We start from the raw sequence: 25,663 nt of genomic DNA on the forward strand, positions 1-25,663 counted from the left end.
GGCATGACAAGAATGCAGGTCTGTGCCAGATGGGGCATGTGCCTGGTAGGCCTGCTTGGTTGGGACTGGAAGTGTGTGGGGAGGAAAGTCAGGAACGGAGATATAGCCCACATCTGGTGGGCTGTCCCCAGGTCTTCAAGTTTGTTGACAAACTAGCTGGTTTCACTCACACCTCAGCAACAAAAACCTGTATTTAAGTGGTCAACTCTAGAGGTGTAGACTAGAGAGAGCAAAGGAGTGTGGCTAGAGCTCCCCCGGGAGGTGGAGGTTACTTGCTGCCTCATCAGGGGGTGGGCTGGGCCCCCAGAGCTCCTGGCAGTGGTAGGCAGAGCTAGCTGCCAGCTCTGGCCTCCGTCCTGGATTCACTCTCATCCCGGCTCAGTTCTGTGGTTGGGCTTCACCTGGTAGGTCCTCCCCCAAGAAGGTATGAGGTTGGATCTGCAGGGATAGAACAGATGGTGAAGGGAAGGGGAAAGAGCAATGCCTCTTTCCAATGCCTCTCCATCACTCCCATTACCCAATGTATGTAGCTCCACGGTCTGGTTTGGCACCTAGGCCTGTGGCTTTCAGAGACTTATGATGGACTTGAGTACCCTTCCCCTTCAACCCTCCCCTCATGGCACTCCTTACCTTGAAGGGTTTGCTTATTCCCACCACAGAATGTAGACTATTGCTATAGTAACAAAGGAGAAACTTATCCTCAGTCTCAGGGACATTGCTGATGTTGATGTATACCTGTAAGGGGGGATGGACAGGAATGGAGTCCTCAGGCCTTGGCCCCACCCAGCTCTCAGTGGCAAGTTATCCAATCCTCTGTTCCTTCCAGAAGACAGGAATGCCCAGAAGAGCCTGTCTGCTGGAGATGTAGACTATCACCTTAGGAAGGTCAGATACCTGGTTCAGCCTGTCGCTGGAGAAGACTTGATTGTCCTTGACCCAGACATAGGACACATAGTCATTAATGTGGCGCAGTCCTACCTGTGGGAGGAGGATTGGGTAGTTAGTGGTCTGGGAGGACAAGGGACCTATAGCAAGTCATAAGGAGATGCTGTCATTCCTAGGGCTGGCCCTCATACTGTATGCTCCACCCCTTAGTTGCCACCCCTAGTAGGTACGGTGAATGATGGTGAGCTCTTCAGTTTTTGTGTCCAGTTCCCACAAATGCTCAGGGTAGATAAACCAGAGGAGTATGGTTGATAGACTCCCCACTACCACATTACCTTGTACAGCCCAATCCAGTCCCAGGGGCTGCTGAGGAAGTCTGCAGTCAAGAAGTAGCTGATCAACATGTCGTTATCCATAGTCCACAGGCCCTCAGGTATCAGGGTGATCAGCGGGGCAGACACCAATGGCTTCAGCTACACACAGGGATGGGAAGGGGGTTGAAATCTCATAGCATCCTTCTTTTCTTTGCAATGAATGTTTATACTGTGCCCTTCGAACATGGCAGGGTCCATAGGGGGAGGAAGGGTACCTGGGGCATGGGCATAGGACTCAGCTAGACTGCCCTGACAAGTGTCAGACCTTGGATAGTCAACTAGAAAGAGAAAGGACCAAAGGCTTGTCAGAGTACAGCTGGCCTTGCCAGGGCAGGTGGAGCTGAGCAGCAGGTGGGTGCTGAGAGCCAAGTGCTGAGGGGTAAGAGTGGGAGGAGAACAGGGGAGTTGCAGAAGTTTAAGAAAGCTGCCAGTTAGCTGGCCTCCAGGGTTCCTGACTCAAAGGCCCAAATCTAATTTTGCAGAGGGGGATGGAGTTGTGTTCCAGCAAGAATAGCTATAGGCATGTGGAAACACTCAATAGGATAAAGACAGAAAAATCAGCAGGAAAAGGTGTAGACTTAGGGCAGCCAGCAGCTTGAAGGAGGTTAATGCCACCTTGATCACTAGATGGCAAGATACAGGATGGAGGGAGCTCCCCTTGCAACCTGATCCACATACGTTTAGGACAAATAAAAGTAAGGCCTACTTCATATAGTAAGTAATAAGTGTAATGGAAATCATTAGCCCCAAGGGACAGTAAGAGGAAATGGAAACCTATTCACTAAGGGTTTGAACACATTTTTGACAGACAGCCATCAACAGCTCCTAAGAAGAGCTGGGATACCTGACCTGAGAGGAAAGGCAATCATGTCCTCCTCCAGGTGTTCCCTGGGGATCTAGTGATATTAGAGTCCAGGGCTGGGGGGTTTGGGGCTGTGGCCCAGCATGGTTCTCCTCCGCCCAGTGCCAGGCAGCCTAGAAGTTCACCTCCAAGTCAAAGGTGCCGGTCACAGGTTTATGGTCACTGATGCTGTACATCATGTGGCTGATGTAGCTCCTCAGAGACAGCAGGAAGTGGGGAGCCAGCTGCCTGTGAGTGTGGGGATCAGCTTGGGGCTGCCGCTTCAACCTCCACAGAATGCGGTCGGTCCATGCAGGCTTGCGTTTTTTCTCACTGGGGTAGGGAGGAGGAAGAATGGGGAGAGAAGAAAGGGTTGGCACAAGAGCAGGAAGGTACTCCCCTGAGCCTTCTGGAGCCACTGACATCAGGATCTGTCAGTGGCCATGTAGTCCCTGGGCCAGGTGGAAGGTGCCCAATAGAATCAAAAGTGAGCTGGCTTTTATCAGACTTGGCCCAGGCCCCTCAGTCTAGTCTACATTTTTAAGGCTCAAACTGTGACTCAGAAACATTCCATTTCAAAGTTTTTCTTTACAGGTAGAGAAACTGAGACTTAGAGGGGAATGTTCCCAAAGTCACAAAGCCACTAAGTGGCAGAGCCAGGATAGAAGGTGGCATGACCACAGAGCATGTGTTCTAAATCACCAGGCCAACCCATCTTAGGTCGCAGCTTCATCTGTAAAATGGAGATAACAACAGTTACCTCATCAGGTTGCTGAGACAGCTGTATGAGATAAACATCATTTGTGAGAAATCACAGAAGTATTTAGCATAAAACTTGGTACAAAATAATCTCTCTGCAGGGCCTCCCCTGGTGGTGCAGCGGTTGAGCGCCAGGCTGCGAGGCTGCCAGCAGCCTCTGCAGCGTCAGTTTGTTCCCCGGCCGCCAGCGAGGGTCCCAGGAAAAAAAAAAAAAATTTTCTCTGCAGACACTGACTATTCATGATTTTTTGTTCTCAAGAGTCAACTAAGGACCTTCTTCCCCTGGTGGCGCAGGCGGTTGAGCGCAGCCCTGTGAAGCTGTCTGCAGCCTTTGCAGCACCGGTTTGATCCCGGCCAGCCGGTGAGGGTCCCACATGGCAGGGCAGACCTCTCCTGTCTCACCCGCTGCTCCCCTCAGCAGTGTATTTCATCAGTCTGCCTGTTCTGTTCCCCGCTCTGTCTCTGGTGAATCCTCTCACTGTCCCACGCATCTGGTCTGTACCCCAGTTCTTGTATGTATGTATGTATAAATAAATAAATAAATAAAGACAGCCACTTAACTTAAAAAAAAAAAGAGTCAAATGAGAGGGCTTCCACCTGTTCTTCACACCAGCAGCTTCCCTAAGGAGCTGACAGGCCGCACAGCCCTTGGAGACCAGAGTGCTTTCCTTCTCTAGGTAATTGAAGTTGCCGAAGCCGTGTAAGGCTTTGACTCCTAACCCAGGCCTGCCCAAGCAGCTACTGTGGAGTTCTGAGAGCTAAATGGAGAGCCTGAGTTCTGGAATGGGGAGGACGGTTGCTGTATCTGGGTTCCTCCCCCTTGGTTTTTTTTTTTTTTTTTAAAGATTTATTTATTTATACAAGCACTGGGTACAGTCAGAAGCGGCGCTGCAGAGGCTGCGGGCAGCTTTGCAACCTAACACTCAACCGCTGCGCCACCGGGGAGGCCCCCCCCCTTGGTTTTGAATGAAGACAAGTAAAGCCTAGTAAGGTGGTTCCCTACTTTAAAACCTTTAGGAAGTCTCCCTTCCCTTCAGAGTATTGTTCCAGTTCCCAGATATGGCTTTCTTTCAAGGTGCTCAGGAGTCAATGCCCCATCTGCCTTACTTCCCACCACTGCCAGACCCACCATACCCTGGCAACTCTCAAGAATTTGGGCCTTTAGTTTTGCACTTTTTGCTGCCTGGAACCCCTTCTTCACTTTGGAGGGCCCAATTCCAACACTGTTTTTGTCATAAAGCCACCCTAACCTCCCCTTTCTGCTTGTAAGGCATTTACACCTGTACTTCTACAATTATGTCATAGTGTCTTCTGTTTCCCAGTCAGTGCATCAGTTATGAGTTCTGAGGACAAGGCCTGGAGTTTCCTGTGTATCCTCCACATTATCACAGAGTCTAGCACACAATAGGTCCTCAACAAATGCCTGTGAAACCCAACTAAATAAAAACCTCCAACCTGGATCTCCCTTCTCAAAATGTCCTTCAAATCCTAATGGAATCAGTTTGAAATGCTATTTTTGTTTTTTGCTTGATTACTGTTTTTCTTTTTTTTTTTTTAAAGATTTATTTATTTATTTATACAAGCACTGGATACAGTCAGAAGCGCGGGAGGGTGAGAGAATTCACCAGAGCCAGAGCGGGGAGCAGAGCAGGCAGAAGGACCAAGGTACACCGCTGAGGGGAGCAGCGGGCGGCAGGAGAGGTCTGCGCGCCATGTGGGACCCTCCTCCGGTGGCCGGGAGCAGCCGGGGATTGAACCAACGCTAGAGGCAGCTTCGCAAACCAGCGCTCAACCGCTGCGCCACTGGGGAGGCCCTACTGTTTTTCTTTTTAATTTACTATTTTTTAAAAAAGATTTATTTTTATTTATGCATAAAAGAACTGTGGTACAGGCTAGAGGTGGAGGGAGTTGAGAGGATTCACTAGAGACAGAGTGGGGAGCAGAACAGATAGATCGACTGAAATACACTGCTAGGACAGGAGAGGTCTGCTGCGCCATGTGGGTTAGTTCCCTGGCTGGGGATCAAACTCACCCCGAAGTGGCTGGCAATAGCTTTGATAATGCTGAGACTTTAAGCCCTGCGCCACCAGGGAGGCAATGATTACTATTTTAAATAAACTCCTAGTGTACATATCACCACAACAGTTTTCTAACAGTATAGACAGAATGGTATCACTGTTGAACTCAGAGTCTAGAATCAGAAATCAGTTAGGAGATGGTGTGGCCCTGTTAATTAAGAGCTCTGTGGTCCTGGGTTGCTGAGCACAAGATTGGGGGAGACTGGCACACCCTGATAGGGCATGGAAGTTCTTCGCCCTTCCTCAATATACTGCACATCTTTTTCATCTGCCTATTTCTGAGTTATATTCTTTTTTTTATTAAACATTTATTTATTTATGCATACAAGAGCTGGGGTACAGGTCAGAGATGCGGGGGGTGAGAGGATCCACCAGAGAGAGAGCGGGGAACAGAACAGACAGACTGGGGCCTCCCCAGTGGCGCAGCGGTTGAGTGCTGGGTTGCGAAACTGCCCGCAGCCTCTGCAGCGCCGGTTCGATCCCGGCTGCTCCCTGGCCACCGGAGGAGGGTCCCACATGGCGCGCAGACCTCTCCTGCCGCCCGCTGCTCCCCTCAGCAGTGTACTTCGGTCCTTCTGCCTGCTCTGCTCCCTGCTCTGGCTCTGGTGAATTCTCTCACCCTCCCGCGCTTCTGACTGTACCCAGTGCATGTATAAACAAAAACAGACAAACAAACAAACAAATAAATAAATAAAATGCCTCATTTGAAAAAAAAAAAAAAACAGACAGACTGACTGAAATACACTGCTGAGGGGAGCAGCGGGTGAGACAGGAGAGGTCTTCTTTGCCATGTGAGTTTCTCTCTGGTCATCTGGGGATCAAACTCGTGCTGCAGAGGCTGCAGACTGCTTCACAGTACAGTGCTCAACCCCTTGCACCACTAGGGAGGCCCAAGGTTATACTTTTTTTAAAGATTTACTTTTTTAATTTTTTTTTTAAGATTTATTTTATTTATACAAGAACCGGGGTACAGGCCAGATGCGTGGGAGGGTGAGGGGATTCACCAGAAACAGTATGGGGAACAGAATAGGCAGACTGACGAAATACACTGCTGAGGGGAGCAGTAGGCGAGACTGAAGAGGTTTGCTCGCCATGTGGGTTGCTCCGAGGCTGGCGGGGATTGAACCAGCATTGCAGAGGCTGCGGACAGCTTTACAGCACCGCGCTCAACTGCCTGTGCCACCAAGGAGGCCCTATTTTTTAATTTTTTATGCATAGAAGAACTAGGGTGGAAAAAAAAAGAGAACTAGGGTATAGGCCAGAGGTGGGAGGGGGTGACAGGATTTACCAGAGTAGAGTAGGGAGCAGAACAGACGGATCCACTGAAATATACTGCTAAGGGGAGCAGCTGGTGGGACAGGAGAGGTCTTTTCGCAATGTGGGTTAACTCCCTAGCTGGGGATTGAACTCAGGCAGCAGTGGTAGCACTGAGACTTTAATCCCTGCGCCAGCAGGGAGCCCCCTTGCGTTATGTTCTCTTATGATAAATCAGTGATCTTTTAGTTAAAGAAAAAAAAATAAGCTATATATCCTTGGGCAAGTGACTTCACTCCAAGCCTCAGTTTTCTTCAACTCTAAGATGGAGTGATAACAGCACTTACTTCAAAGAGCCAATGTGAGAATTAAATAAACTAAGGTGCATCAAGGGAGTGGTCAAGAAGTGCTAACTGGCTAAACCACTTTTGCTTTCGGGCTTCCTAGATTGTTTAGACCTTTTCCTCTTTTGAGGAATGTTCAGAGGACATTAGGATGTGGGGGTATTCCCGTCCCAGAGACTACTGAATCCACTTTGGATTTTTTTTTTAAAGATGTATTTATTTATGCATACAAGAATTGGGTTACAGGCCAGAGGTGTGGGGGTGAGAGGGTTCACCAGCGATAGAGTAGGGAGCAGAAAAGGCAGACTGAAATACACAGCTGAGGGGAGCAGTGGGGAAGACAGGAGAGGTCTGCTGTGCTATGTGGGTAGCTCTCACATGGCCGGCGGGGGTTCAAACTTGCCTGGGGCTCTAACTTGTGCTGCAGTGGCTGTGGACAGCTTCACAGTGCTGTGCTTAACCTGTTGCACCACCAGGGAGGCCCACTTTGGATATTCAGTGCCTAGCAATGCTTAGATTTAGTAATAGACCACATGAACATACCACTCTCCCTTTCAAAGCATTTTCTATCCTTAACTTCCCTATCAAGGTTAAGGGTCCATACTTGCTGTCACGGCAGGATACTCAATTCCTGACCACAGCCTGGGTCTCCTTCCTCCTCAGTACCTCAGATCATCTCCATTTCCTCCTTGCCACAGCTCATCACTAGGTACAAATGTTGTTCATTCTTTCAACCTACCAATCTAAGCATTTACTGAGCCCTTATTATATGCCAGGTAACTGGGGATACAGCAGATGGGATTGATAAGGTCCTCAAAGAGCTTGTTTGACAAACAAGAAAACAAATCAGCAAAATAAATATGTACAAATTAAACATTACGTAAATCCCCCCAGTTCCCATTTCTAAAAATAATAGCTAAAATAGAGTCCTTCTGTGCACTGTGATAGGTGTCTCACAGACTGTTCTAATCTTTCCAATAATCCTGTTACAAGTCACATTTTTCTCCTATGGAAAGCTGAAACTCCGAGAGGTCACCCTGTCCAGGTGGAAGCTGGATGCCTGCCCAGGTCTGCTGACTTAAGTCTGAGGTCTTCCACTGCAGTCCACTGTCCCTTCTATTCTGTGTGGTCAATTCCCAGCAGACAGAACTGTCTTACAGTATGTATTTTGGGAGAGGGATTTACTAATTTTTTTTGCTAAACAGTTGTGTCCTAGTATAAGAATTATTTCTGGAGATTAGAATGCCTTTACTTAAACCAAACAGCTCTGCAAGTTTCTTTTGGCTTAAGAGCCTAGAAAATAGCCAATTTAATTGACCCAAAAATAGTGCTGTGTCCCATTTTTGGGTCTGTAACCTTTGGCATTCTGTAGATAGCTTCTACAGTCTCATATAACTAGACACAGGTCTTGATGAGATTGATTCTTTTTTTTTTTTTTAAGATTTATTTATTTATCCATTCATTTATTTAATTATACAAGCACTGGGTACAGTCAGAAGCTGGGAGGGTGAGAGAATTCACCAGAGCCAGAGCGGGGAGCAGAGCAGGCAGAAGGACCGAAGTACACTGCTGAGGGGAGCAGCGGGCGGCAGGAGAGGTCTGCGCGCCATGCGGGACCCTCCTCCGGTGGCCGGGGAGCAGCTGGGGACTGAACCGGCGCTGCAGAGGCTGCGGGCAGCTTCGCAACCCAGCTCTCAACCACTGCACCACCAGGGAGGCCCCAATTCTTTTTTTTTTTAAAGATTCTTTTTTTAAAAAAAAGATTGATTTATTTATACAAGAACTGCGGTACAGGTCAGAGGCATGGGAGGGTAAGAGAATTCATCAAGACCTGTGTCTAGTTATATGAGACCAAAGACACTGCTGAGGGGAGCAGCAGGCAAGAACAGGAGAGGTCTGCCTTGCCATTTGGGTTTCTCCCTGGCCGGCCAGGAATTGAACCCGTGCTGCAGAGGCTGCAGAAAGCTTCACAGCTTGGCGCTTAACCCAATGCACCACCGGGGAGGTCCTTGATGAGACTAATTCTAATATCCTCTGCTCACTGCCTAACAGAGATCGGTTGCATTCATGTAGAATGTAACAAAACCCTATTGCAATCCCTGACTTTTACAGGATTTTCCGCCCTCAGCCCTTTCACTCTCCTTTGTAATAGAACTGACCTCGTTTCTCATTACATCTTGGCTCAGGGATGCTGCCATGGCTGGGCAGAGCTGTGTACCATGCCCAGCAACAACTCAGTCACTTGCACAGCTGGGTCAGGATCTGCTCAGGGTGCCTCTCATCAGTGCTGCTGACTGACTGGAATGCCTGCCTTTCCTTCTGCCAAACTGCTGCCTTCTTGACAACCACTGATTGACCCCTCCTGGATTCAGCTGCCTGCATTACCACTGGCTTCAACTTCCTTTGGCACTTCCACACAGAGTTCTGGAATCCTCTATTGGCCAATTCCTGGACTTAACAGTGTTTGAGTCTCTTTGCCATGGGTGGGTCCCTCTACTAGACTGACTACTCCTTAAATACTGTATCTTTTCCTTTTGTTCTCTGAGGCACCCAATTCAAACATATACCAGGCACCATGCTACACCCTAAGGAGGGCCAGAAATCAGATTCAGTCTCTGTGCTGAAGGCAGTATAGCAAGAAAGGCACACTATCTTAAAAGCAACACTCTGTGTATGCAAGGTGTGGAGACAGCATTAGGGTAACAGAGAAATCTTAGTGAGATGGGGGAGGGTCAGGGAAGGCTTCCTAGCAGAGATAATGTCTGACCTGGGTTGTTTTTTTTTAAAAAGAGATTGATTTATTTATGCATACAAGAACTGGGGTGTAGAACAGAGGTGCGGGAGGTAAGAGGATTCACTAGAGACAGAGTGGGGAACAGAATAGGCAGAGCTACTGAAATACACTGCTGAGGGGAGCAGTGGGCGAGACAGGCGAGGTCTGCTGCACCATGTGTGTTAGCTCCCTGACTGGGGATTGAACTCGTGCTGCAGTGGCTGCAGAGAGTTTCACAGTGCTGTGCTTAACCCCTTGCACCACCAGGGAGCTCCCTGAACTGGGTTTTCAAGGATGATTAAGTCTGATTAGACCAAATGTTTCTGTTCTCCATATGTGGCTCAGGCCCTGTCCACTGCAGGACCTCCTAGCTGCCTCTAGACCATAGCCCCAGCTGGGACTATTTCAGTTATGATGTCCCTTTATTAAGTCCCCCATTCCTGTCCAGACATTCCTGTTTTTCCTGGGCTCTGGGGGAAGAGAATGGTCATTACTTACTGTTACTAGCTTACTTAGATATTCTGAGATTCAGTTTCCTTATTTATAGAGTCTATCTGATGAGGATATGGCGCAAATGAAGTGAAGTCATTAGATAAAGCCCTTTGTAAAATGCTTGCACATGTAAGTGCTCAGTAACATCTGTCACATGTGGACTGTATGTATTTACTAGGTGGAAATAAATATTTGCCCCTCCAAAGACAGCCTTTGCTGTCTCTATCTGTCCTTTTTGCTGCTATTGGCCAAGACTGGCTGAGAATTCCATGGCACTGTGGGTCAGAGGGAAGCACTGAGGGCCACATGGTCCAGGAAATCAGGTTGTTTGAGCCCACGCTCTACCATCGCCAGCTAGGGAAGTTCTTTAACATTTCTGAGTCTCTCTAACCAATGTCAGTCCCTGTCAACTCCAGCCAAGTTGCAGGTGTGCAAGGGCTCCCACTCTCCTGGTGGTCCCACCACTATAGCCATGGGCAAAGGGCCACCTGGCCACACGGCCCCTCGGTAACTCTTTTCCTGCCAGCAAATGAGGAACAGGTGGAGGGTCTTCCCGGCTGAGGCCTTACAGCTTCCATAATGGCTTTCATTTCTGATAGATGGCTAGGAAAACTGGCAGTCTCCTGCAGCTGTGGAGTGGGGCCAGCCAACCAGCTGGAGCCTGCCCTCTTACCTCCTTCTGGCCTGCTCTGTTGCCCAGACTGGGCCCTGTTTTTACGTGTACTGCCCTGACCATCACCCCACACTTCTTGCTCCACACTCCTGAAACAGTTCACCCTCTCCTCTTTCTTTGGCAGGAACACTGTGCCTCTGCCATACTAATTGCAGCTTTGGGCCAGCCATTCTACCTCTTCCCTGACCTGGATGTGGAGAGACCTACTCACAACCTAAGTCCCAGAGGCCTGGGCTGCCCTAGAGGCACCTTCTACCTCCCGCAACACAGTCCTGCAAGGAGGAATGAATGAAGGAGCTGTTCCAGGTGAAACACAAAGCCTCCTAACACGTAAGGGATTCTTTTTCTTCAAACAGTTGAGGATATTTGCCCTAAATTAGGTTGGGGACCTCTTTCCAGAGCTGCTTTTGCCCCTCTCTCTGCCTAAGCCCTGTGCGTTGGTGGTTACCTGGCCTCTTCTCAGCTTTGTTGAAAGGTTTTCAGTAAAACTACCACCTGAATACATGAATCTAAACATAACAACAGCAGTTATCACAGTCTCAACCTCATAAGATGGGGACTGCTATCATCACCATTTTATAGATATCAAAACTGAGGCTTTGGTATCTTACCCAAGGCCATACAGCTGAGAGGCAGAGCTGTGTTTCTACCTACGAGCCGCACCATCTCTGTGCTGACACCCATACAACTCTCCAGAGTACCGCTACTCCTTCATTTTCCAAAATGGGACCTGGACTGCTCATGGGCTGGGGTAGGGGGGCTTAATAGCAATACATGGTTGAGTCAAGCTTTCTGCCCCTCCACCCTCAATGTCTGGGGAGGACCAGAAGGTCCTAGGAATTGGGATCAGGGGTTACTAGAATACACAAGTACAGGCCCTTGAAAGTCAGGAATCAGTTGCCCCCACTCCCACCCTGGCTGTTTGACCCCTCCCCACCCTCACTAGCACTGGCTCTTCCTGCTGTCTCTGCAGGCAAACTGGGACAGCTCTGACAGTTGGCGCCTCCTGAAGGAGGCACCAGTCCTGAGAGGTGATGACTGGATCTATTCCTGCTTTCTTAACACTTCTATTCTGAGGCAGCTCTTGCTGCTATTAGGGCCATCACAGTCTGCCTTCCCAGGCCTTCTGGCCTCCCATTTCCACCTCACAGGCTAATTCCAGACCTGCTACAGGCTGATCTTCTCCCGGGAAGCCCCCTCACCTGGTGTCATAGTTGTTGGTGTTCCTATCAAACTTGTAGGTGGGTGGGAAGAGCAGGGGGCCCTCCTGGAACTCCCGGAGCAGTGGGTCACATTTCTTGGCAATGCTGAGCTGTAGAGAAAGGCACAGTCCCATCTCCCAAGAATCCTGACCCACTGGCTTACCATACCAGATCCATTCAAGAGCTAGCACATGCCTTCATGAATGAGTGGGGCAAGATTCAAGCAACGCCACTTCCTCACTGGCTGCCTCAGTACCCCAGCCCCTAAGAGAAAAGCTGAATTCTTCCATAAACAATACCCTACAGCCTGCCATTTCCCATTCCTTGGACCATACAGATCAGGCTTTGAATTTCATCTCTCTGGAAGAGATGTGTCAGAAGGAAAGCTGGGGCACCCAAAGTCCCCCCAAAGGGTGGTATCTCATCTGCCAGGAGGCAAGCAAGCCTGGGGATGGGAATGACAACAGGCATATAAGAGGGTTGGTGCAGTGCAGGGCCATGGCAGGCCAAAGCCTTTCTGGCTCCCATACCTGGCAGCTACAGCCCTTAGACTCCTCCCTGTCCAGGAACAGGGATTTCGGAACCCTGGGAAAGAACAGGTGCTAGGGAACCTGAGCAATGCACCACACATTTCATGTTGGACCTCTTCCAGGGCTCAGATCACCCCTCCGCCTCCTCCCCCGATTAGATACCTACCTGATCCTTCTCCCACAGGTCACTGTAGCACTCATTTTTTATGGCTTCCCGAACAAACTGCATCCCAAGGTCCTCAATCCGAAAGTTCATGTCTCCAAACCAGAGAATGAGGCTTCAGAAAGGAAGGAAGTCAGCCTAAGGGTCTATAATGGACAGGGCATGGACCCAACAGGACTGTACTAATGACTTTTACCCTACCATGTAAGCGAAAGCGTTCATCCTAGAGGGCAGATGGCAAATATGGAGCATCCTCTAGCCCACCCTTCCTCCTGCTCAACTGGCACCAAGCAAGGCTGAGAAACAGCCCTTCAGGTGATCTCAGGAATCACAAGGTTCCTTGACCTGGGATGTTTAGAAGTGTCCAGGGTTTCTAGAAGGACAGTGCATGGTAAGGGAAGGGGACCTGGACCCAAGCTGGCAAAAACTTAACAGGAGAGCATATGATTCATCTGGGAGGAGTCTGGGAGAGACTGGGACATGAAACACAGACTAACTGGTTGGGAAGCTCGCCTGGGTTGGTATGGGTGTGAGGGCAAGGGCGGCAGTTTGCAATTGCATGCTCACTCATGGTCCAGGATGTTGGGGATTTCTTGACTGTCAAAATTCTGCATCTCCAGGATTCGGTCAAAGTGTTCTAAGCGCTGGTCGTTGTTGCCCAGGTGTGGGGGCAGGTGGCAGTTGATGATGCTGACATAGTAGCCGTAAAGCTTCAGGCAGGTATTGACGCCCCCTTTGTTCCCCTGGTAGGACAGGTGGGCAGAAGGGTGGGAAACACCTCTCTTTTCCCATCCTAGGCCTGAGGGGAGATGATGGTCTCACCTCCTGCAGGATCTCTCAGAGCCAGACACTCAGCTCCTCAGAGTGACCTCTCTGTCCCCAGAGCCCAGCTCACCCAGCCCAAGGTCTCAGGGATGTGCCCTCTGAGGTAAGAAAGCAGGTAGGCAGGGCACTGGCCCAGACAGAGTGCAACGCTGATTTTACCCCTTGTTCCCGGTCCTTCCCAGTGAAGGGAGGCCCCCCCGTCCATGATATACAAAACAGTTTGGTCCTTACCCAGTACCCAAAAAGGCCGGTGGGGGTAGATTTAGTAGAGAGGATCTGGATAAAGGGCAAATGCTGATACTTGGCAAAGACCAGTAAGAGGAGTCCCTGCATGCGGACACAGGAGACCTGCAGGACAGGGAGGGCAATGGTCATGCATTTCTCTGCACAGGCTGAATGTATCCCTGCCAGGCCCTACGCTAGGGGTTCTAGAGGGCTCTGAGCCACATACAATCCATGCCCCAGGGTCTATGGTATCTCAGAGTGAGTCTCAGAGTTTCACTCCCCTTAGCTACCAAATGATGCATTCTGGGAGGTGGGAAAGTTTTGGTTTCTGTCCTTGGGCCTTAGGGTAGAGGTGAGAGAACACAAGGCTTCTGGGAAACCCTGGCAACAGGAGGGCATCTTCAGAGGTAGTCCCATTCATGCTAGGTGCTCCTTTCACAGATGCCCTTGGGAGGTCCTCTAGATACTCTTGGGTTGGCAACCTGAGGGCAAGGGCCTTCATGAAGAACATAGCTATATAGAATATTGGTTAGTTAGTGAGATCTGAGCTCAAATCCTGGCTTGGACTCAGCATTTTATATGGAACAAGTATCTCAGCCTATTTTCTGATTGATAAAGCAGGAATCTATCTCATAGATACTAGAAGGATTAACTGGTGGCTATGATTTTTTGGTTTAAAGATTTTTTTTTTAAAGATTTATTTATTTGTGCATACAAGAACGGAAGTACAGGCCAGAGGTGTGAGAGGATTCACCAGAGACAGAGTGAGGACATACAATGCTGAGGGGAGCAGTGGGCAGGCGCCATGTGGGCCACCTCCCTGGCCAGGGATTGAATTCGTGCTGCAGCAGCTGCAGATAGCTTTATAGTGCTGACGCTTAACCCCTTGTGCCACCAGGGAGGCCCCAGTTTAAGGATTTTTTCCCCCCATTTTTAAAATTTTATGTATTTTTTTATATCATTTTTCATTTTTGCACAATGTATGCATTTTCATCTTGGTTATAGTCCCCATACAATTCCCATCCGCCTTGTTTTGATCCTACTCCTTCCTCCCCCCAGCCCCGAATTTAAGGATTCTTTTTTTTTTTTTTTTAAGATTTATTTATTTATACAAGCACTGGGTACAGTCAGAAACGTGGGAGGGTGAGAGAATTCACTAGAGCCAGAGGGGGGAACAGAACAGGCAGAGTGACGAAATATACTGCTGAGGGGAGCAGCGGGCGGCAGGTAAGGTCTGCGCGCCATGTGGGACCCTCGCCCGGTGGCTGGGGATCGAACCTGCACTGCAGAGGCTGCGGGCAGCTTTGCAACTCAGCGCTCAACCGCTGCACCACCTGTGAGGCCCCGAATTTAAGTATTCTTAAAAGCCAATGCAGGGAAAGGATATCAGAGAGCCTCTGGGATGCTGGAAATATTCTGTATCTTGATCTGACTAGTAACATGGGTGGATATACATATAAAACCCCATCAAACTATATACTTAATTTCTGCAGACCTTACAGCTCAGTGAAAAACAATGAAGACAATATCTTCCCCCCTTTCCCTCCCCCAAATAACTGTAGATTGTGGGCAGTTGACTGTCCATGAAGGCAACGCAGAGGGAGGGCGTAAGTATGAGTGTTTACAGGTTGTGGGGAATAGCTACCCTCAATTGGTACATTTCATATTGAATTCAATCTTCACACTAACCCTATAAGGAACCACTGTTCTGTTTAACAGATGAAGGACTAAGGCCCAAGGAGACCACGGCATCAGTAGGACTACCTGTGCACGACATCCAAGGAGTAGGCCTGCCCAATTCTTTGTTCTCTGTGCTCATGGAGTAGGAGTGGGAATGGTCACAGCCAGTGACCCTCTCCTCTCTCAGCTTCAGGCTGCCTACACCCACCACCCGAGTAGCTGTTTCCGGAGCAAGAGGTGCAGAGGCCAAGGAGGAAATCCCCGGGTGGGGAGCCTGACTGGGGCCTTCCAGGAATTATGAAACTTGATCCCGCAGGCCAGGCACTCTGGCACAGTGAAGGAATCAAAGCGGGGGAACCCCAAAGCCAAGACTTAAGTAAGGGAAGCATGAGAGCCCAGGGTTGGGTAGATGTTGCTACAAATGTGTCTGACCCCACTCTCTACCTCTAGTCCTGATTTCTCCTCTTCCCATGTATATGGGATAATGAAAATGGGGGAAAAGGCTGGACTATGAGGAACAGATTCCCAGGGAACTGAAAAAGATTCAACTTAATCCTAATCTCAGAGCAGGTTAGGGTGACTGAGCTCTACCACAAAGGCACCAGTTCACTTTGGAAACAGGGAGGGGGCAAGGAGGCTTGGTGAGAAGGAGGGTGGAGTGGGACTGCAAAGTCTCAGATTGGGAGAAAGGGTGTGGCTGCAGGGAAAGGCAGGAGACTAGGAGGGGAAGATCTAGTTGAAGGAAATGAAGTAGGAGGAGCTAAGGAAGGGTCTAGAGGGAGGTGGCTCAACCTGTGGTTGGCAAATTCCTGTTTAAGGAATAGGCGGCAAGCAGGACTCAACCCTTCCCCTCAATTCATGGCTGGGGGAAGGAGGGTCATCTGCTTTGGGTGTCAGGTCCTCAGGCTGGTCTTCCAACCCCAGGAGGCTGCCTAGGTAGAAGGGGTTGTGTCCCTGCTACAAGCTGAGCTAATTTCCTTGGCTCAATTCCATTCTACCAATTCCCTGCCAGTGAGCCTGCAGTACTGGGAAGGAAGTAGGGTGATGAGAGAAGTGGTTCTGCCCTGTAAAAGGATCAAGCTCCAAATTTGTGGGAGGTGATTTGGAGTGATCCAAGTGCTGTGGGGCTGGCATTTTCTAGCCCTCGGCAGTAGGGCCATATCTCTTATTCCCTCTTCCCAGCTTTGCCCTCCTCAGGAAGATTCATAGTTCCTGCCTCGGCACCCACAGCCAAACTAGGGTAAACAATTAATTCTGAAGAAATCGTCACCCAGGGTAAAGAATCAAGGTCTTCTGGTATTTTCAAGAAGCACTGCACCAGATGCTTTAAAGAGTGTGTGTTTCATCCCTTAGCTACGCAGGGCAGAGAAGTTATGAATGCTGCAATCTACACGCTTCCTGTGGATTCTCCTAATGTCTAGAGACTTTGCAAAGAATATGGGTTCTTCAGACTGAGAACCCCTTTCTTTTATACTAGCCTTCCCTTTTATACTAGCCTTTTATATTAGCCTCTGGGGCCCTAAGAATTTGAGGTGCATGTACTCCATGCCCAGAGGACACCCTCTGATATCAGCCTGGTATCAGCAGGCTAGCTATGGGATACGAATCAGTTTTAGATTTCATACTATAGCAATACAGTATAATAGTTAAGATACCTATATTTCAAGAGAGTTCAGACATTAAAAGAATGTATGTAAGAGGGCCTCCCCGGTGGCGCAGCGGTTGAGCGCTGGGTTGCGAAGCTGCCCGCAGCCTCTGCAGCGCCGGTTCGATCCCCGGCTCCTCCCCGGCCACCAGAGGAGGGTCCCGCATGGCGTGCAGACCTCCCCTGCGGCCCACTGCTCCCCTCAGCAGTGTGCTTCGGTCCTTCTGCCTGCTCTGCTTCCCGCTCTGGCTCTGGTGAATTCTCTCACCCTCCCGCGCTTCTGACTGTACCCAGTGCTTGTATAAATAAATAAATAAATCTTTAAAAATAAATAAATAAAATAGTAACTTTCCCCACCCCTTACCTTGTTAAAAAAATAAAAGAATGTATGTAAGAGCTTAGTTTTGACACAAAACACTAAGCAAACACTGGATAAGTGGTAGCAATTATCATACTCAGAGATTTCAGTCTGGTAGAAACTGAAGGCTGGGGTAGGATAGGCACTGAGGTCTATGCCTGTTATGCGTCCCTTAGGAATTTTCTCAACCTGAAAAATATCAAGGTGTTAAACTAACACCTGGGTCACAATTTTCAGCTCCAGCTACTTTAGAAAGGCACAGGTAGGCAGGAGCTCCAGGGAGCCAGGTGCAGCTGAAGTAAGGCTTTATATAAATGAGAAATAGCATAAAAACCTTATAGGGAGGGCCTCTCTGGTGGCACAAGGAGTTAAGACGCAACCTATGAAGCTGTTCACAGCTGCTGCAGCACGAGTTCGATCCCCGGCCAGGGAGGAACCCACATAGCGAGGCAGACCTCACCTATCTCACCTGCTGCTCCCCTCAGCAGTGTATTTCAGTCATTCTGCCTGTACTGTTTCCTGCTCTATCTCTGGTGAATCCTCTCACCCCCTGCACCTCTGGCCTGTACCCCAGTTCTTGTATGCATAAATAAATAAATCTTAAAAAAAAAAAACTTATAGGGAGGCCAAAGGACTGCGATTAGTGACACCAGGTGAGACACATTTTCCAATTACCCATGAACTTGTAAGTTACCTTGACGAAGCATAGAGGGGAAAGCACATCCATGAAGAAATTGCTCCACGAGTCTTCAAAGGCAGTGTCAGAAAGGAGGCTCATGATCCCATAGTTCTTTTCCTGCAAACTGTCCATCCCAAGTCAGAAGGTGCCCCCCTGATCTGGAGGGTACTGCCTCTGCCAGAGATATTTAGTACTGCCCTCACCAGAATTTCAAGCCTTGGGTTCTGCTCTCCCTCCCCTAGATGCTGACTGCCAACCCTCTGCCATTGCAGACCCAAGACAAGAGATACTGACTGGCCTTGATGCAGGCTGAAAGGTCTTAGTGTTCAGACTCCAGAGGTTATAGGGGTTTCCTATGGGATAGCTTGGGACTGGTCAGGTTTAGCTGGTATCTCCAATAAAGGGATGGGTTAAAGGACGCTGCATGCACCTACCCAATGACATACATGTCCAGATTCAGGTTCTGATTGTTCAGCTGCAGCAGATCATTCAGGTCTAGAGGGGGTGCTGCAGAGGCCACATTCCATGTCACAACGTGCAGGCTATGGAAGGAATGCAAAGGGAAGAAGTGGAGAAAAAAGAATCTTTGTGTCCAAGTAATAGACAGGGGTACTAATGACTGTACCACTGTAATCATAATAGGAAATGAGAGTTTCTGCATCTGCTGATGAGAACAGGGCATTGAACTATAAATTTTTTGTCATCTTCCCCTTTATGACTTTGAAGCAGAAAATTCCCACCAGGCATTGGCTTCTCCAGGCAGGCCCACAGCTGCCCATACCTGGCAGGACTGGTGCTGCTGACAATGGGATAGCTGCCAAAATGGGCCCAAAGAATTCAGCATCAATCAAAGGAAGTGGGGAGGAGGGGAAGAGTAGATACCCAGGTATTTATTAATTTCACCAGCAATTTACATCTCAGCAATTATATACGGCTCAGTCAGCACCTTCACAGGCCCCACTCTTCAATCCACAGGTTCCTAAAACTAGCAGAAATTCTGGAGCTTCAATTTTCACCTTGTGAGATGCCTCAGCACTATACGAGGGGAATTAAAAAAAAAAAATACAGCATCACATTCTTTACTCCATCCCAGAAGATCACTGGAACACAACCAATTCTGGGAGCCTAAGGAGGAAGAGTGTAAACAGGTTTCTCAAAATCTCTCTCAAGAGTCTTCCCTCTCTTGGGGAAAGTCATCCTCACTTCTACTTTATTTAAGGCCTAGGGAAGCAACAGCACTAGGTCAGCAGCTTCCAAGAAAACTGGATCATGTCAAGAAGCTCAGGAAAAGGAGAGACCTGCAGATCTCTTCAACTGAATAGTCAAGCAACACTTGGAGGAAGCCCCAGACCCTGCAAAGACCAAGAACAGCAATCCTAGGTACACCATGAGAAGGACCTGCAGCAGATGAAAATCTAGAACAGGAGAGGGTACAGGGGGATGGAAGAAAAGGGCAGGATGTCCCCAAAACATCTCTTTTCCACCAACCCTTGTTCTTAGAAATTCACATTCTAAAAAAGCACAGCTGAAAGGAACTCTAGACCACTTAGAGAAACTTCCTGCCTCTCCCTAAGAACAGCAACAAAACAATACAAAAATCACCTTCCTAGGCACTCAGCCAGAGATTCAGCAATTCATTTGTTTACGGTCTCCCCCTGCTGTCCAACTGAAGATTAAGGAAGGCAGTCCTTTTATTCCAAGGCCCCTTGTTTTTCCAGGTACTCATTCTAAGTGAATCTAGAGCAAAAGCAGGCATTCTTGTCCCCACTTTCAGGCCCCACAATTAGCAGCAAATTCTTGCATCGTGACTTGCACTAAGTAGGTGATTAGAGTTGTTCCTCTTCAAAGAGTAAGCATGAGATCAGACACTATCACTTCACTAAGAACCTTATCTAGGTCAGATTGCAGGAGGTCACAAGGTGATCAGACAGACTCCATGATGTATATACTGATCACAGAAGGAACAAGAATTCCACTGAGCTGAGGGGAGAATGCTGTTATGTTTTGAACCTCAAGTAGCCCAACACGATTACTACCTCCAAATGCCAAGTGGGACACCTTCTTGGGGTCGTCCCGAGCTCGGCGGAGTGAGCTTGGAGGCGGCGCGCGCCTCAGGTCTCACAATGCCCGGTTCACATTGGCCTGGGAAAATTTGGGGGCCTCTGAGCCAGAAGCAGCCGCTTGCCCCAGACCCGTAGTCCCAACTGGGTCTGAGGCAATGATCTCGCCCCCGGCAGGCCGGCGAGTCCGCCGCAGCCTTCCTCACCTGAGCTTCCTGCCTTTCGGTTCTGTCGGCGTCCGTGGGTTCACGGTCGCCATCGTCCCCACGCGGCGGCCCAGCCGGCTCGCGAGTCCCCGCCCCAGGCGGTCCTGGCCTGACAGCCCCCTCCCGGCCGCAGATCCAGGCCAGCTCCCTCTCGCCGCCGGAATGTTTTTCTTCCGGATTCTGACCCTCCGCCTCGGCTCTTAAGAGGCGGGGCCTGAGCGCCGGGAGGGCTCTGGGTGGTGCGACTCGGGAGAAGGGGCGGGGCTGTCCGGCGAGCGCGAAAAGGTGAAAGGCTGAGAGCGAAGGCCCTTCGGGAATCGGGGACGTCAGAGAGGCGGGCCTTCGGGTCATCAGCACTCTACGTAACACTGCCCCGCCCGGCGTGCGAGGGCGCGCCCGCCCAGACGCCGACGCCGCGGCGCCTCCGCCCACCCGCGGCTCCCAGGGAGCCCCGCGCGAGGCCGGCCGGGAGGAGTGTCTTCCGGCGGAAGCGCGCGCCGCACCCGCGCCAGCACGCTCCTCCTCGTCTCCTGTCAACGGTGACGGACTTGGGCTCTGACCTCGGCGCTGCCCTCCCTCCAGCTTCCCAAAGCCCGGAAACCCAAAGGGCGGGGGTGGGGTGAGCTGGGTTACTACAGCTACTGTCCAGCCCCCGCCCCCGCTGCAGGTAGTCCTCACGTTGGTCATTGAACTCCGTTCATAGGTTTCCACTCCCACTAAGTGATTTTTTTTTTTTTTTGCTTTTCAAATTGAACATTAGGGGGTTACTGGACTCTTAGACATCAATGAATGAAAAATCAGCCACTGCCTTTATTTTACGGCCAAATATGAAATGAAGATTATTTACTTTGCCAAAGATTCACTATGATTTCCTTTTAATCACTGGTTCTTAAATATTTTTTAGAAGTGGGAATGGGGGAGGGAAGGATGGTGCAGGGGATTACTTTGAAGATCGAATGAGAGCCATGATTTCCCCCAGAATATGCACACATAGTTTTACAAATTTCATGAGGCTCACAGACTCGAAACCAAGAACTCATACTTGAAACGTTTTGCTTGGCAGGATGGGAAAAAGATGTGAGGAGGGAAAGCAACAGCATGAAATAGAAAATGGTCAAATTATTTTCAGATAAGCAATGTTTCTGTAAATAACAAGGGGATAATTTACCTGCAAAAATTTTCAGAACTATCTTTTACCTTTTCCTAATTCTTCCCTGGTATGAGGGACATCAACCAGAGTTTAGGAGTTCTAAGTTGTAAAATGGCCATAAGGACATCACCAATAAGCTGGACTCCAGAAAGCTCTGTCTAGGATTTTATTAGACTGCTTCCCCCCTACCCCAATATACCTGTATTGGAAGATTGAGACAAAAAGGCACAAACTCACATTAAATAAACATGTAATCTAATCAAGTCTACAAAGTGAATTTTGTAAAAGTAGCACTAGGAACAAACCAAAATAAGTCAGGGAGTCCCAGCAGGGACTATAAGAGAAACTGGGAAGATATACATGTGCCCACAATACTGACCCTGTCCCTGACCTCTGGGTGAAAGTCAGAGTCCAGCACCCCTCCTACAGAGGCACTGCTGCTTCCAACTGGGACTATGACCCTGCAAATCTAATGAAGCCACTGGTCTGAAGGGGCGTGGCACATCATCAGGTACTACCCTTGGAGCTGAGGCTTTCATCATAAGCCCCTCTGGTAGTCAGTTTTGGGGGGGTTGGTTAGAAGGAAAGGGGGTTACTTAAAAGAGGCCAACACTGTTGCCCAGCAGCAACACTATCCATGGGGATGAAATAGACCAGGGACATTCCTCCTTTATATTTATGTGAGCAGAGCCCCAGATCTAGGCTGACTTCAGGAAATTCTAGCTCAGCTTGTGTGGATGCTTTCAAAGTGGGGCAACAGGGTGGAGGTGGGTGGAGCCAGAGAAAAGGTAGATAAAGAGCGAGCCCCCACTAGAGCTAAAGTGATATGCTATGGATCTCAAATGAGAGCTGAAGGAAGGAGTCCTCTGCTGACCCTCAAACCACATGAACAACTGTCTGCTTAGAATTATCTTCATTTGTTTCTCCCAGGATAATCTACCTCTGGATTTCACCTAGTTGATGAATGAAAAAGGGATAGCTGTAAGCACAAATATAATTATAGCTAATACAGAGCTTATAGGAAAACATTTACATTTTTCTCCAGTTGGCATGCCTCTTCAGCTTTCCCAGTCAAATGCTACCAGCAGTTGTGATGCTAATAACCAACTGAATTGCTGCAGATTTGTAACTAGAGACCCCACAAGGTGAGGAGACTAAAAGGAAGGTGAAAGGGGACAGCTCTTGGTTCCAAAGGGGCCTCAATGAAGGTCAGAGTTAACCACAATAGGAGTCTGAATCTCTCCATCCTTGTCCCAAGAGGGTCACAGGGAAGCATCCATTAGGATGTCACAGGTACAATCCTGAGACACTACCTTATTGCACTTAGAAATGAGTAAGGCAAGACAAATTGACAAAAACATAAAGGGTAAATCACCCCATCCTACTTTTTGCTCCCCAGAGAGATTTGGTCTCTCATAGCAGTTGCATCCAGGCTTGCATGAGCTTGGGTCACTGCACACTTGGCCAACGTACTTCACTAGGTTTGGGAAATGTCAGGTGGTACCACAGCTATCTCAGACTCTCCCAGCAGAAGGCATACTCAGGTTTTGCCAGGTCACAGAAAACAAAGTACTTAGCTTCTATTCCCTTAGCCTGGACTCTCACCAGCCTACTTTGGTAGAGTTCTGTACTATAATCATTACCTGATTTTGATTGTCTAGGGCAGAACTCAGCACAGGGGCACAGGAGCTGAGTTCTTGATCCCCCACATTCCTTTCCAGCAACTGGAAACGAGGACACATATTGTACTGGGAAAAAGCTTTTTGCATGCGTTTTTTGCAGCATGAAAGATTAGGACTCTTGTGTCCTGACCAGCCTCAAAGACAGAGGACGGGAATCTAAGAAAGCACAGAGAAAAGAGGATTATTGCTGAGTGGCAGCACCAGCCCAAAAGGGAAGAGGAGCATGGACATACAGAACTCCCCAAGGTGGCAGACTAACTAGTATATATGGGGCAGACTCAATTCTAAGGGCCACACTGGACAGGTCACTCCAGGTAGAGTTGACCTGGGCAAATTACGGCTCAGCAGAGAGATTCAGACAGAGTGGGCAACAGGAGGGCTGAGAAGCCATGGGTGTTTCTAAGAATAGTGGCCAGAGATGCAATGTCTGGGCAGGGGTTATTTGTATTTGTAAAGATTTCACAAACAGACTGGCTGGGCCTTGGGTACTTCCCTGGTGCCTACAGCACTCTAACAATGGGACACTGGGGGCAGAGGTCAGAGTAATGAAGCCACACTGTTATTCTATGGAATTGGGGAGGGGGGGACTCTAATTTTTAACTCATCCCCCTGTCCCCAGGTGAGCATTCAAAACTGCAAAGATCTGCCCAGGAAGCAAAATACCTTATTTATCCCAAGGTTGAAAACAAACAAAATTTATATCATTTAAATCACCACATCGCAAAAGTCAGCTATTTTGAAAGACTAAAAATGTCACTTGGAAATAAAGGGTGGGGGGGGGGGGACACACAGAAATGGGTGAAAACACAACATGAGAGAGAGGAGCTGTAAAGACAGCAACCTACACGCCACATATCTCAGAGGAGCAGGCTCCCGTACACACGGGCTTCATAATACCAGACGGTCTATTTGTTCACAATATTAAAGGGCATCTAGAATCAGCTACAGTAAGGGATGGAAAGTTGCCTGAAGAATGGGCACAGAAAGGCTGCGTCCGAAGATGGCCTGTCACTCGGGAGGGTGGAGCTGCTGGGCCTTCCTGTTGACCACTGTCTTGCAAAACTAGAAGAGAAATACAATTATTAAGGAAGCAACAGGGGAAAATAGAAACACATTGTAAATCATTACTGATGGAAGAATTTCAAAAGGAGGAAGGATGCCAGTTGGTGTGGCAGGGGGTGGAAGGAGAGAGGAAACTAAGGTCCAAACCGTGACGGAGAAGCTGACATCGCAACAATCCCTTCATGCTACCCTCCTATCTCCCAGAAGTTCTCCTCAAGCACATCGGGCAGGGAGAGAGAGAGGTCTACATCACTGCTGGTGACACCCAGGTCTCCTCAGCTCCTTGGTGCTATAGGACAGCCAGTATTTATTCAATAAAGCAATCCTTTCTCAGAGTCCGGTGGGAGCAGAGTGAGGTTTTTCATTCCATGATCAAGCCCACTCTAAGATGCTGGGAAGAGAGCAAGTCTGGAGGTGTGCAGAGCACTGGGGGACCAGCGCTAGGAACTAACAGAAGGAAGGAGCTTGGGGAAAAGCGACAACATGAAACAAGGACATACAGGTCCTATGGCCTGGACAGAAATACTCTCCAAGCATCTGAAGGAAGCTGGCTCTGCTGACGACAGCTACTTAGTATGGGATCAAGGGATATGAAGAAGGAAAATAAGCCCAGACACAAGGATGAATGCTAGAAGAGCAGTCTGGTCAGCAAATTTTCCAGGGGAGGGGCAGGGAATGCAAACAGGAGTTAGGAACTGGCTCTGGCATGGGAGGTATAGGGAGCACCCCAAAATGCCTATTTCAACTTGAGATCATTTAAGTTATAAGAGGAAGAGAGCAGGTAAGTTTTGATTCTGCATCCACCCCCACCTACGCCCCCAACCCTGTCTTACCATCCTGTCGGTCTCTATCTAGCTAGTTCTTTATAAAAATCACATCTTCCTGAAATAGTCTACATCATAATCTCTTTCAAATGGAAGCCTGAGAGTACAGCAAGCCTATTAGTGATAGTCATCACTATTACTAGAGGGCAGGATGAGGAAAGAAGCAGGTTTTCTGACTCCACAGTGAACTGCTGAGGCCCTGAGGACCTACAGACTTGTGTATGTATGATATGTAAGCAATTCAGTACATACAGTGCAGAGGGGGAGGGGTGGCTTTAGTCATCCGCTGTCATTCCTTTCACTGGGTCCTTTTGTCTCATCTGGAAGAGAAAACACAGGAAAATTTGAAGGCTCTTGCTACCATAGAACTCCAGCACAAACATGTCCTGCCCTATCAACCCTGCCAAAAGATAGGGTAGAGCATTTTTTATGCACAAAGCAAATCAGAAATATAGAATTCTGCACATATAGCCAAAGTAATACCATTTATGTCTCTGTCACTGGTCCCCCCATCCATGATTTCTACTTCTCCCTGCCTCCCTGGATTGGATGTTTAGTTATTAAGTTCTCCTCTCTCTCATTCACTCAGCAAATATTTATGAAACATCTCTTTTATGCAAGGCACTGCTCCAGGGCTGGGGATTCAGCACTGAACCAAAAAAAGATCAAGTCTCTCAAAGAGATTATATTCTGGGGCAAGGTGGGGAGAACAAACCATATTCCAGATGGATGGTTAATGGCTTTGGGGAAGCTGATTATGGAGGCCTCACCTCTCTGATAAGTGATGTTTGAATAGAGACTTGAAGGGAACGAAGGGGGAGAAATCCTGTGCTTCTTGGGGACTGGGAGAGGAGTGGTATACTGTTCCAGGCAGAGAACACAGAATTTCCCTCTCCTGA

The 25,663-nt window shown here is 48.8% G+C and overlaps 2 protein-coding genes across 2 annotated transcripts in view; both read right to left on the minus strand.

Moving 5' to 3' along the window:
• Positions 1-378: 378 nt before the first annotated feature.
• INPP5K (inositol polyphosphate-5-phosphatase K) lies at positions 379-20,099 on the minus strand (the record flags this gene model as incomplete). Its single annotated transcript, XM_084237856.1, has 12 exons — positions 379-438; positions 631-735; positions 895-978; positions 1,221-1,358; positions 2,247-2,433; positions 11,676-11,785; positions 12,372-12,483; positions 12,936-13,111; positions 13,425-13,541; positions 17,796-17,904; positions 18,215-18,322; positions 20,047-20,099. 12 exons carry the CDS (start codon positions 20,097-20,099, stop codon positions 379-381), a joined length of 1,359 nt encoding a protein of 452 aa, XP_084093982.1.
• Positions 20,100-25,039: 4,940 nt separating this feature from the next.
• The window catches only part of PITPNA (phosphatidylinositol transfer protein alpha), a gene marked incomplete at both ends in the record, with an annotated part of 39,463 nt that continues 38,839 nt past the window's right edge, over positions 25,040-25,663 (minus strand). Inside the window, one exon of the mRNA XM_084238505.1 lies at positions 25,040-25,084. Coding sequence (XP_084094631.1) covers positions 25,040-25,084 — 45 coding nt within the window. The remainder of the gene's footprint in view (positions 25,085-25,663) is intronic.

Source organism: Talpa europaea, assembly GCF_964194135.1.
Source record: "Talpa europaea genome assembly, chromosome: 7".
NCBI classification, from domain to species: Eukaryota; Metazoa; Chordata; class Mammalia; order Eulipotyphla; family Talpidae; genus Talpa; species Talpa europaea.